At 34.7% G+C, this 14,137-nt stretch overlaps 1 protein-coding gene across 4 annotated transcripts in view; it reads right to left on the bottom strand.

Moving 5' to 3' along the window:
* Positions 1 to 816: 816 nt before the first annotated feature.
* The window catches only part of LOC145668487 (uncharacterized), a 62,949-nt gene continuing 49,628 nt past the window's right edge, over positions 817 to 14,137 (bottom strand). For all 4 annotated transcript variants that reach the window (XM_081736426.1, XM_081736428.1, XM_081736425.1 and 1 more), the window contains one exon: positions 817 to 5,819. In XM_081736426.1, the coding sequence (XP_081592552.1) occupies positions 5,712 to 5,819 (108 nt within the window). In that variant the 3' untranslated portion in view covers positions 817 to 5,711. The remainder of the gene's footprint in view (positions 5,820 to 14,137) is intronic.

Raw genomic sequence — 14,137 nt, 5'->3', positions numbered from 1 at the left:
TAACAGGAAAATGTTGTCAGCTGATTATCTCTAACCAACAAATATTCGAAAATTCGAAATATTGGAAAACGTAGTGATCAACTATTGCACACTACCCCATGCCATGTCAAATGCGATGTTACTCGTAGTAAGTCGTATAAAATGTCATATAGAAAAAAAACCCTTTCGGCTATTGAGTTTTTCACATTACACTTAGACTTGTTTATCCAACCATGATACAATTAATGGTACCAGAAACAAGTTGGCGTTATATACACATGTTTATTTATTTATACATAATTCTTGACATCACCAGCATCCATGGCCTTAAGCCCGTAACGTATGAGCGATGATACCCCTCAGCAAGCACATTATCTGAAGAGGAAATGAAGCGGTCTGAGACCTGTATGTTAGGTATATTTTGCCTAGTGTGAATGAGGAAAACCTCACACATGACTGACCTGAAAAAGCTGTTACACCTTTTCGACCGAGTGTCCCAATTAGGAATCGAACCCGGGACAGCAACTACGCTACGCGGGGGCCACTTATATGAATACGTAATGAGATCATATATATCACAGGTATAGTACTAGTAACGAGAGGGAAAACATAAAACTTAAAAAAGGAAAGAAAAGAAAGACTTCCTGGGTGAGTTAGATGGATACGCTTGTTTCTCCCAATGGTTTTCAAAGACTAATATTCTGTATTTCCCGTTGTAATACTTTCATGATGTTAACTCTTATTTTGCATATGCAGTTTCTCTCGTGTATTTAAAATGATACGTACAGTTTATACCACTTATTTTTCAACTTACTCCTGTACAATTACCAACGAATTATTTACTTTTAATCTGGATTTATTTAAGACTATAGAAGTCAATATAAACACATCATCCCAGTTAGGCTTTGTGAAACAATCTGGTAACATAATCATACAAACAGGAAAAATGACACTGACATGCAATTATCACATATCATATTTCAATTAGTCGAAAAAAGTGGGACATAAATACAACTTCATATAAATAAATATTATTAATGAAAAAATATCATCTATGAGACCATGTTGAGATTAATGTATCCACAGCATAGAAAGAGGAACAAAAAAACATTCTGCTGGCCTTAGCATCTGAACAAGCTTATATATTTATATTTTGTATATATATATATTCTTTCGCTACAAGGTGTAGTCATACAAGCAGTCAACATTCAACGACGTGCTTTGGACACCAACCAATAAAAAATACTTTAAAAACACATTCTCTGCTGCACTTTGCTCTTGAATTGACAACAATCAACTTTACAAAGTGACATTTATTTATTTATTTATTTAATGTTTTGCATACATTAATGAAGCATGGCTCTCATAAAAGGGGGAGGCATCATTTTATCACTTTGCAAAGTTAAAATAAACTATTTCTTTTTAGTAAGATCAATCGTGAAAACACGATAAACAAGATAGTAGTTCTTTGCCTATAAGTTTTTTTTTTTTTTTTACTATCTTGTTTAATTAGTTTATTGCCATTTACGATACTATGTTTTTTCTTAATTTCCAACAATTCTAGGGATGATTTTCTTTTTAATGCTTCTTTATAGAGGTGTACCAATAACACAATACACATTTTGACATTTTCATTCAGATGTCATTCGTACAGTATATATTATAATATTCATAATCATTATCTTTAACTTGGGATGTAGTGATACCCATTCATTCGAAAAAACTTCTTACTTTATAACCCCCTACCTCCAAAAAAAAAAAAAAGTTAAAATAATTGGTTCACCCCTATAAAGGATTGTTCAATTTGACCTTAAAATTATCACAGGCATGGGCGAATTTCTTTGTAATATTTTATATAATCATATATATATATATATATACTCTTTCTTTTTTTTAACTGTAAAAAAATTAGTACATCTACGAAATATAACTATCAGAAAAATTAATTTCTTTCTTGTTCTCTTCATTCTTTTTGATAATTGTGATTATTAATTAAGTCTCACTCTCTCTCTCTCGCTCGCTGTCCACGTTTTCTCTTAGATAAGTTAAAGCATCAATCGTTCATTTAAAAAAAAAAAAAAAAAAAAAAAAGTTTCACAAGATTCAATGTTTTGTTTAATACACAATGAATATCAATTTTCGTTACTTAAAAAATAAGTCTCTTCACACAACATATGTCACTCTCTTCTCAATACACATATTTTTAATACTTCAGCGAAGTCAATACCTCTTTGTGAGGGGTACACATTCTTAGGACAATTTATCATTGATTAATTGATTGATTGATCTTTAAAGAACGAACAAACAAAAAAACAAATAATAATTGAGAAAGCGAGTATATAAATAAGCACATGCTTTTTTTCTTGTTTAAATTGTTCTTTGTCAGATCACATCATATCTATTCTCTCTCACGTACTCATTTCATGATTCATTCACACAGTTATATATACACACACACATATTCAATCACACGCTCTGTTGTTGTTGCTGCTGCTTTAATTGTATGATTATACACTGACAATAACACGAAGGAAGACACAAACAATCAGAAGAAAGCACTTGAAGAAGAAAACTGAAATAAATATGGCTGCAAAAGCTTAATAATGGAAGGTTCGCTTTTGAAAGGAAAAAGAGAACTCACTTTTAAATTTTTCTTCTGCTGAACACGAGTGCATTTATAAAACATCACAACCGTATGGACTGATTGAATAAAAATATAATTCACACTGTTTCTCTGATTAGAACATTTTTCTAAACACACAAATAAATTTTTAGTTTTCCTTAAAATGGTCAATCTGTCAACAATGCAACTTTCTCTTTCTGTCTAAATTATACAATTTCTTGTCAATGTTTTGATATCGATTACTGACTGACTGATCACATATCGTTCCGTATCTTGCAATACGCCGTATATTAAAATTTGGGTATTTTTAGTTAACACCAGTATGGATCTGAGGGCACTTGTTTCATCACCTGGCAAAGTATCGTATGTATCCGGATAATAAAGCAGAGTTATAAAAAAGAATGCAAAAAGTTGTATATCTCATCCTATTTCAAAACTAAAATGCAAAACAGTTTTTTCGCTCTCCTGTAAAGTTGTAATTTTCAACATACAACCTATTGCAAGATACAGAACGATATATTTCAATTAAATATACAGAAATTAAAAAATAAGTAAATAAAAAATAAAGAAAATGTTTCAACAAACGTACACTTTGTATAATGAAACTTTCGATAGACAAAATTAAAATATGAGTCATGTAATACAAAAAATTATATTCGCTCAAACAATACTTTTTTTTTTTCTACGTTTGATAGAACTACTGCCAATCTTCCATATTGATTAATAAATAATATGATATTCGTATGCTTAAAAAATGTTGTCTTTTAAGACAGAGCAAATTGGCGTAGGAAGGGTCCCATGCCGAAAAGAACCAACTACATTTTGAACGAAATCGAGATAGAGTGGCATTTCTTTCGAGAACTGAAAATTGTATCACTCACCACAACTTACTCCACCTATTAGGTAACTAAAGAAGTTAGAGGCTTGGTTCATTCTGGCATGATAAAACTCTCAGTTCACAAAATGTCCTCTATCAGAATTTCGTCAAGAATGTAGCTAGTCCGTTTTGGCATGGAACTCCCCAATTGTGGTCCACTAATTCCAATATTACTCGCACTACCACTAATTTGTCAAAGAAAATGCACATTTCTGAGTCAGTCATTTAATACATCACTTGAAAGACTATCCCCGAGTTTAAAAACTACTGCAAAAAACTGATTATCTAGTTCTTGCACTTTATATGTATATAAAGCACATGTCATGGTATTAAGATTACAAAACGAAAGTTAACATTATCTTGTGCTTACTTTGTAATCGGCGAAGTAAAATACTAAATAAATCTGATACATGAAGAAACAACACTGTCTTGTGAACAAAATTCATAGGCTACTCTGAAATGCCAATATCAATTAAATAATAAATTACTGGATTAGAAAAAATATATATGGCATCTTGTTAAGTAACAATTTAAAATTAATATTTACGTATGTACCTGTATCTCCTACAAAATATATCAGACTTCAGTACTTGAGTTACATTTCATTATGATAGTACACAGAAAATTCGAAATATTTGAGAGAGGCTAAGTAACAAGCACTGCTTCGTTTTAATATACATCTTGCTTCTTTGGAGACACATGATATCTTAACATATATTCTTTCCTTTCTGCATCCTACTTCACTTCTCAGGTTCGGCAATTTTGAACCTTGCAGGCAATGAGTCGTTTTACCATTACCATCAACACAATTTCTTTTTGGTTAAAGATAACAGTTTTCTCACTGAATCTGAATCTAACAAGAAAACTCAGTATCACAGAAAAGTAAACTAAGTAATCAGAGAAACGTAAAGAAAATTGAGACTTTGTTCCCAAAGACTGAAATTGAAGAAAACATTTTATTTTACTGCAATCACAACGCAAATGAAGCAAAAAAAAAAAAAAAAAAAAAAAAATCTAGCTTAAAGCTGGCATTAAAAAAAGAAAACGCTACAAAGCAGTTTCCTTTGTAGATATAAAAGAATTACGATATACTTATTTACTATATGAACCTTCATTTCTTACTAATTTTTAATTTACTTCTTCGGACGTTACATCTTCAGAAGTTACTGCATATTGAATAGATGGATCCTTCCTACATTCTCACACTACCTACACCAGAAACTGTTTTTAATAATAATGATTTGCGAATTTCAAATACGAAACCATCATAACAAAAAAAGGAGAAAAATGAAATCTTCAAACAACAGAACAGAAAGACTAAATAACAGATCAGTTGACAAATCTGCAAGTATGAGTAAAGTTTATATAATCCTACTTTAAAAGAAAAGAAAAGGCACCTTTGTAAATGTTAGTAAAAATTGTAAGAATCTCAATTTCACTAATCGGGAAACTCACAATTATTATTTTACGGCACGTTGACTGATTGACCATTTACACTGCTTACACGTATTTTCTACTTTCTTTTTAATGTAAATAAAACGACTACATAAATCTTACAAGTTAGCAATTGGCAGAAGACACAAATGTGAAATTCCTTTCTTTTTCATATCCACTGGAAATCATATTCCAAATGTTATCATCGAAAAAACGAATTCCGGATGAGTATTAATAATTGGTAAGTAACGATGAGAGTAATAATAATAAAAAAAAATCACACACTTCTTGCATACAACAATACTGTGGCATTGACACCTTTGATTTCCTCTTATAAAAGAAACAGTTAAAGAAAAATTCCAAGCGTTTTCTAGATCAATGAAGAACCGTCTCTCCCTCTCTCTCTCTTTACACGTTGCCTCCAAGGGGCAAAATAATTCCTGAATTATAATATTTTTGGTAACAGCGTCATTCACTTGCTCATTTGTTGCAACACACTTTCAACCAACCGCTCGAAGGCTGGCCAGCAAAAGATATGTCTGTCTACGCAGTCTATCACCAAAAAAAGAGACAGCGTAATTTTAACTTTCTACTCTCGTTTATCCCAAAGACACATGAGGCCATCTGCTGAAAATGTTTCGGTTGTCTGGAGTCAATTCTTCAGTCAAACACGGCTTCATTTAAAGCACAGAGATACCACCACACCCACGCAGCACAGCGTGCAATTGTTACCATGACCACAAAGAATACTCGTTCGACCCCCTTCATCAGTTGCTGTCCAATCCACTTCATCAGTCTTCATAAAATTACACAACAGCGGCAATAGCGGGGCCTCGAACCGCCTGCTGATGGCGGTGGAGTCACAGGAGCGAAGTAAGCATGCACTTTGATGTTCGGCAGATGGTTCTGTGAAGAAGAATGAAATCAATGAGTACCAGGATAATCACAAGATAATTGTATAAATAACTGTGTTACAACCATGAGAAATCAACACTTCTGTTGGCTCGCATTGGAATTTGAAGTATTGAAGTCCTCAACGTTATATTAACTGATAAAAAATTACTTTCTCTACACTGTCACTAAAGGGCACACGTCTAAAATTAAGAACTAACTTTGTACTTAAAAGTTCTTAATATGTACTCTATAGTATCTATTAGTATGCATATCCAGTGGCAATTTCTTTATGTTACCGCCGGTAAACAAACAACTAAAGCACAATTTATTCAAATACTCCTCAAAATACAAATTACAAACCCATTTGCTTTCACAATGTCCTTTGTACTTTAGTCCTAGACACAAAACACCAGCACTTTCTAGCGCATAAAACGATCATTCAAGTATATCGCTATAGCGGGGTGAGCAACTATACTATACGTATCAACCCACGAAGCGCAGAAGAGCGTTGAGATGTAACACATCCCATATGACTGATAAGCTGACCGCTAAGCATCTGAAAGAACACCCAAACTCTCTGTTCAATCGCACAGAGGGGAAAGCTTCCATTCCTGCACAGGAAGTCGCAGGAGAGGTTTTGGTAGTCTCCTGGAAAACATTTGAGGCCCCATTTCGTTAACAGTTTGCGTCAAAGTTACGACGTAAAATCTATTGCTTCCGTCAACAGAAAATTTATTGTATTTAGTATATTTTATTAGATTCAGTAGTTAAATCTTCCAGTCTCTGTTTCCAAAAACGTAAAGAAAAGATTATAATAATTAAATTGCAATACTTTACGTTTTTACTTGTTGTCCTAATACTACTTTGGTCCGTTTTTGGATTTTAGTCCGTTTTACCTTCCAAAATAGAACAGATGTACAGTGAGGCGCAATAAAACAAATGATTGATTTGCCTTTATATCCTCCAACAACAAAAACGTATATGAGACGAGACCTATGTTTAAAATAGGACCTGACCACTGTAGTGCGTTCGATTTAAGATCCGATGAGCCAACAGTACGCACTTCATGGCCAAATGACTAAGAAACTAAAAAAGTACGGGAGAATTTGTGGCTAAGACTTTTGTTGTTGTTGATTGTGAATTGTGGTTTTACAGCCAGTTTTCATTAGTATATTCTTCAAAATGTAACGTTAATTCTAGTATGATATTCACAAGATGGAAGAAAATGGCCTATCTAGGGAGGGTGTTGCGAGAGGTGCCCTACAAAAAATATCTCAAATTTACACTGTATAAAACTTAATTCTAAATCAGTTTATATATATGATACATCGCTTCGCAGTTTATTTTCTGAGTCGGCCTCAATAGCTTTAAGTAAAATACTTAACTGCTTAACTTACAGCTCATAATAGGTATATGATTACTGAGACGACACTATTTATGCATGCGTTATAAAATTTAAAATATAATATCGAGAAATGCTGTTATATAGTAAACATCTTATCCTATATAATCTGCGGTAAACACGCTAAGATACGCCTAACTTTAGAAGCCTATTTTACCAGCAATAATGTATATGATGACGGGCACGAGTCTGAACAATCGCTCTGCTTTCCAATGTGTGACGGGGAGTATTTTGTCATATCTACTTACACACACACACACACACTTAGCAAGAACAGTAGGTAAGTTTGAAAATGTTGACAGATTTTTCCCTATTTAAGGTGCCATGCCTACAGGAATCAGGGCGATCAATCAGAAACATATCAAAAGAGGATACCGTTAACAGGGTGTCTACTGGTCATGAAAGTCATGAAAGTCATGAAAAAGTCATATATTTTGCTTAGTGGTCATGAAAGCCATGAAAAAGTCCTTTATTTACCCAACTGGTCATGAAAATCTGAAATCTCAGAGTATATTTTTATACTTCATACTTTTATACCTCATACTGCATGTACTGAAACAGTTGTATCAGGTCAGTAATTGTGAGAATTTCCCCCACCAGTTAGTGCTGGCTAACTGGTACTTTACTGTCTTCCTAGCTGCTCCCCATTTCATCTTCTAGTCTCTGTAATATAGTAACAACTTTTTACTGTCCAACTTTCTGATCTGCTATTTCTTTACTTCTAAGAAATGTAAATTGTGTATTTTTGGGCCTTTAGACTTATGCAAATAATGTTATTCGTTTGAGTTTGCAGATTTTAAATTTGATGATTTATTTATTTAAAACGAATTTCTTTTATAATTTGTTTTGTCTTTGGGCAGTTCTCTGAATGCTTAATTTGAGACAAATTTCTGCTAGATGGATAATTATACTCAGAATTAAAACTTCAACTACAGTATAGTGTGATTCACTGGTAAGAACAGGCCCATATTTAGGTAAGTGCTATTCTGCTCGAGCACAAGGCGGCAGAATTTTAGATTCTTTCTTTAAGATTCACAATAAGTGATATTTAAGACTAGCAACCCGCATAGTTCTGATGCACCGCTGATGGTAGGGGTTTATTATTACTAATGGTAAATTTTTATCGCCATGGTCATGAAAATTTGAACAAAAAGGTCATGAAAAGTCATGAATTTACTTTCTGGTATTCCAGTAGACACCCTGGTTAATTCCCGTACAGTGCTAAAGTAGACTTGATGGTACAGTTGAACACGGTTCCTATGGATAGGATTACAAGACGTGTTCATGAATGTTCTTTCGGTAGAAAACTGCACGTAACTTTTTATCATCTAAATACACCTACGTCCTGTCATTGTCACTTATCATCTTTGCATACATTTAGTGTTTATGGAGTATCTGGACTAACGATATACCGTTAACATATGGTTATATGGGCGGGTTTTCCTTGCATATTTCTACCCTTAAGGAGCATACAATATTCAATGCAAATTTGGGGCCGCTATCGCTCGAATGTGACACTCCCGAAGCAACCATTAAAACATCGACAGATTATGAAGTCCACACCAGCTCTAATGATATGAAATACTGCGCTTTTGACTACGGTTGCTGCATCGTTCGTCTTTACAGTTGAACGCCCACCTAATGAAATCCCAAATTACTGATGAGAGATGCACAGTTTCAGATCGTACGTCTATTGCCACAGATCTTCAAGTCCTCCATTTTTTTCTTTCTCTCTCTCTCGAAAAAAATAGTCTAATTTTTAACTGTTCCCATAAGCATTGTTCTACCAACTGCGACTTCTATTCTCCAAAGTCATTATGGCAGGTGTGTGTCATCTAGAAACAAAGGAGCCAATTATATTTGATTCTGTGAGAAACAGGATTTGAAGTTATTTGCAGTTGCATCACAGAACAGACGAAGATTGTGACGTTACATTGGTCATGTGACCATGCTTGACCAATATGAACTGTTTTTGCAGCTTTCAATCTAAGATGTAGATGCGCTTTTGTTCGAAGTGCAGCGCAGTAGGCTTCAGGACTCAAAAGTCCCTACTTTGTAACTAGCGCTCCGGCGTATCTTTTGAATATGTGAACATACATGAATTTTAATATTACATTCAAGTTACTGTTAGTATCCAGCCATTAGTATTTCATTTCATTCAAAGTATTCCAGCCATTTTGTAGTAAAATAAGAGGAACTTCATTTTTGCATAATTAACCAGTTTGCTGAGTTTGATACTGAAGCAACTCCTTCATCAAAGAAGGAAAACTAATACTTCACGGTAAGCAGAGTGGCCACTCAAGCTGCAAGATAAAATTCACCCATATTTGCAGTTTTTCCAGCATCATAATATTTTTTGTATAGAAATTATTTCATAAATTACACATTACTCAAGAGTCTGAACAGATTTCATATTATATATATATATATATATATATATATATTAGGGATGGCCAATTCCGGAATTCGGAAAAATTCCGGATTTCAGAAAAATTCCGGAATTTGGAAAAATTCCGGATTTCGGAAAATTCCGGAATTCGGAAAAAATCCGGAATTCAGAAAAATTCCGGATTTCGGAAAAAATCCGGAATTCAGAAAAATTCCGGATTTCGGAAAAAATCCGGAATTCAGAAAAATTCCGGAATTCGGAAAAAATCCGGAATTCAGAAAAATTCCGGAATTTGGAATAAATCCGGAATTCGTAAAAATTATTTTTTCTTTTTGTAATCCTAAGAATTTTGTTCAAATGCAAACGAACAAATTTCCTTTTTTTAATCCTAAGAATGTATGATGCAAGTTAAGCTGAAACTTACATCCTGAAGTATACACTACTCAATCTTCCCATGGTTAATGAGATGTAGTCCAAAAGTACGATGTACTCCTAATATTTAATTTTTGTTTTACTGTGATATTGTCCAGAGGTAAGACATTTATATCACACTGAGATAAACAACTTGACATAATGAAGATGTTATCATACGTAGTTTTCCAGAAAATCGTGAGAAATGATTTTTTATGAAGTTAAAATATGCGTCGCTTGTTGCCAGTGTGATGCAATTGATAACTTTTATGCTGGAATAGTCTTATTATTATTATTATTATTATTAATCGTTTATGTACTGTAAAAGAAAAATATGAACCGTTAAGTAGTAGATTTTATCTGTTGTTTTTTGATATCTTCTAACAGTAATAACAAACTGCTTGTAAATACGCAATGATTATCAAGAACAATGGCATATTAATGTAAGGCCTACTCTGCAGGCTAGCAATAAACAATAAACAATAACAGATAAACAATAGTCCCCCCCCCCCAAAAAGTAACTAACTTGGGCACGTCAGAATGTTCGCGAGAATATAGGGACGCATTGAGACTAGCAAAAAACGTGGTGTTATTATTACTCAAAGGGCCGTACGATGGAGGCATTAACGTTACTTGGCACGGAGGCAATGAGCACTTACTTGCTCTAACGGTTAACCTCATTTTTGAGATGATTCTTAGAAGTGAGCGTGTTGGCATGCAGTTGGAGTACTAACGATTTGCGTCACTATCGAACACTAACGTAGCACTAGCGACGTTTAAAGTCGAAATTGGAGTCTGACATAAGTGGCTTGTCAACTTCACGGACATTATATTTTCCTTGAATGCGAGAATTTTGCGCCCGGGAAATTTGCGCCCTACCACAAAAATAGGAAAAAATTCGCTCGCAATATATTTGCACTGGGATGTTTGCGCCCTACCCCAAAAAGAGGGGAAAATGCGCCGGCTATATATTTGCACTGGGATGTTAGCGCCCTACAATTCAACTTATTATTGTATTCTGTAAAGTAACTTCCACTCGCACTTGAACTAGGCTTGCCTCTCATCGTCTCAGTGAGTTACTCCATCCGTTATAATATTCCGAACAAATGAAAAAAATACAATTTTAGTTCACTAAAGGGCAATCCATACAAATACAATTTTTCATTATACTACAAAATTTACAATAAACGTATAAATGACTGATATATAATTGTTTATTAATATAATCAAAGAGTATAATTTAATCTACAAAAGGCTGTTTGGCTCTACCCAGATATCTCTGTTCACAATCCTTGCGAGTTGTTTGGCTTTTCAGGACACAAAATATAGAAAAGAAAATGTAAAGTGAATGTAAAATCAGTTCAGTAATATTATCAAGAAAACTATGTACAGTGTGTTTACTTGCTGGAATTACACTTCAAACACACAATTGCGTTCAGTCGTTCTTTCAGGAAAAATGTTCCGGGGGGCATATTTAGTATTCCGGAGGGGGGTCACTGCTGGTACAATTCTATTTATTATTATATTATAGACGTATTATTTTGGTCTCCTCCGAGGGGGCACTCTGAGAGCTCTGGGGAGGCCAGTGTTCCCCCAAAATCATCTCTGGAAGAAGCAGTGGTTGCGTTGATCCGTTGTGTTCTTTTGGCTTATATTGAAGTTTATTCTCCCCTTATATAGCCACAATGAAAATAAATCACAAATGGCATGGTTGTGGGGGGAGGATTGTTTATGCTGTAATGTCAGCCCCTCCGAGGAAATGCGTAAGCTCCAATAGGTTCTTTTATTTCGCAGGGCTCAAACTTCCCGGTGGAGGTACATCGCAGGCGCAATTTTCCCTGTTCTTGAGGTAGGGCGCAAATTTCCCAGACGCAAAATTCTCGACACCATTCGAATGACCTCGGAAGACTATATCTTTTTCAATACTTTTTTGTATTATTTTACTCGAGATTTCTTCATAGCTTCTTATTAAAATACTTACTAATATATCCTCATTTTATTGTCCTAACCAATCAATATGGGTATGTTGTCAGTAAAATATTTAGATTGATCGAGCCTCTGGTGTGTAACCACAGTATTTCATATCATGCCCCCATTATAAATCTTGGCTAAACGAACCAATATATGTTGCCAATAAAATAGTTTAGAATGATTGAGCCCCTGGTAAATAACCACAGTATTTCGTGACAGCCCCCCCCCCCTTCCTATTACCATATTCTAGCTACGTGCCTGACTCAGCTAATTCTCTACATTCTTTACCAAGCACACATTTTCTAAAGCGGAAAATGCTCTCTAAATACCTAAGCTCATTATTTTCAGCAGATGCACAAACTGGGTAACATTCTATCTACATGAAGGTTATATATGTCGATTACTGGAAACCGCTTCTCGCTATCTATTACCATATTTACTATATAATGATTAACGTTAAAACCGGAAATGGTTGATTTGTACCGCTTCCGGTTTGAATATTACATTCATCAGGGAACTCGATTCTTAACTATTGACTCTGTACATCATGGCCAAAATTGATTGGTAATCCATCAGATAGTTCTTGAGACTGTTTGTTTCACTGACGGACAGAATGAATATATGGCTATAGAGTTTTGATAAACTAAATTCGTTAATGAGTGATGATGGAACAAATATAAGAAAGGGAACCAAGAGTACCACCGGGAAAATTTTCGAACACAAAATTAGCCATCGAAAACCCACATGACCTGGGTTAGAATACCATAGATGAAAACTCTATCACTGAGTCATCAATCACCCGCTTATTAGTTTTGTTAATTATTCTATTAATATAAATTAATGAAAGCCTGCTTATGTTAATTATTGAACAATTACATTGTATACTTCGTAAAGTCAAAAATTATAAATTTGTATTTACTGTACATACAGTGAGTGCAGAAAAGTGTTCGTACACCTATGCTATTGAAACGAGAATGCCTGCGAAAAAGAAACAGAAAATTTAAGAAGTGTAATAACACACACAATATGAATAATGAAAACTAAGCTTTATGAATATATCAATAAAGAACCACAAAGACAAGTTTAATGGTCAGAAAGTAAATAAATTCCGTAGAAAATGTATAGAGTAGACGCAAAAAGTGATCGTACACCTGACGTACGAATACGAAACAAAGATACCACAACTAGGGTTCACTAGTATTCACCTGAGTATACACCTCTGTATAGCATGACGAGTAACAGAATGAGTTTAATTGTGAATAGGAGTGAAAAAACTGCACGGTGGGCTGTCGAAATGGGAAGCAACCGAACAGAAACAAATGAGGAGACAAGAAAAGTAATTATTAAAGTGCATAAGAAGGATAAGTCTTTGAGAAAGATAGCAAACCTCAGGGGCAGATCCAGAGGGGGGCGATCGGGGCCATCGCCCCCCCCCCCACAAGAGGAAACTTTCTTATTTTATATATAAATAAAACCATCCATAAAAGTTTGGAGCTCTTAAAAGTAGCAGTATTACTGCCGACCGCCCCTTCCCCAGAAGTCCGTCCTGAATCCGCCCCTGTATAGAGTAGCTACAATCGAGTATTTTCCGCTGTATGTTTGGAGTCGTTGTCTTGCTGAACAATAAATTGTTTTCAAGAACCATCTTCTGCGCACTAGTATGGAGATATTCCTTTAATATGTTAATATACACTTTGTGGATCATCACTCCATCGATAAGGTGGAGACGACCCACTCCTGAGGCACTCATACAACCCCAGACGAGCACGGACCCTCCTCCGTGTCTTACTTTAGGGACGAGATTTTGAGGATTCATCTCTGTATTCACCTTGCGCCATACCATACGCCTCCCATTGGACTCGATAACATTAAATTTACTTTCGTCCGAAAATATGACCCTATTCCAGAAAGAAGCCTGATCCCTTATCTTTATACTCTTTTTCAAACTTTAGTCTCTTTATACGATTTGTCTTGTTCACCCAGAACATTTTCCTGGCTATCCGACCATGATACCCTGCAAATATTCCGCACTGTACTGGCTGATACTTTAACACCGCGTGTTTCCAGATCCGTTGCCAATTGCACAGCATTACTTTTTGGAACCTTTTTTCTTTCCCTAATAATGTAACGTTTAACTTGTTCACTCAACACTCTTGG

This window comes from Thermobia domestica, chromosome 13 (assembly GCF_964235325.1).
Source record: "Thermobia domestica chromosome 13, izTheDome1.hap1.1, whole genome shotgun sequence".
Taxonomy (NCBI): domain Eukaryota; kingdom Metazoa; phylum Arthropoda; class Insecta; order Zygentoma; family Lepismatidae; genus Thermobia; species Thermobia domestica.
Note: the sequence above shows the minus strand (reverse complement) of the source record. Positions and strands in the feature narration are given on the sequence as shown.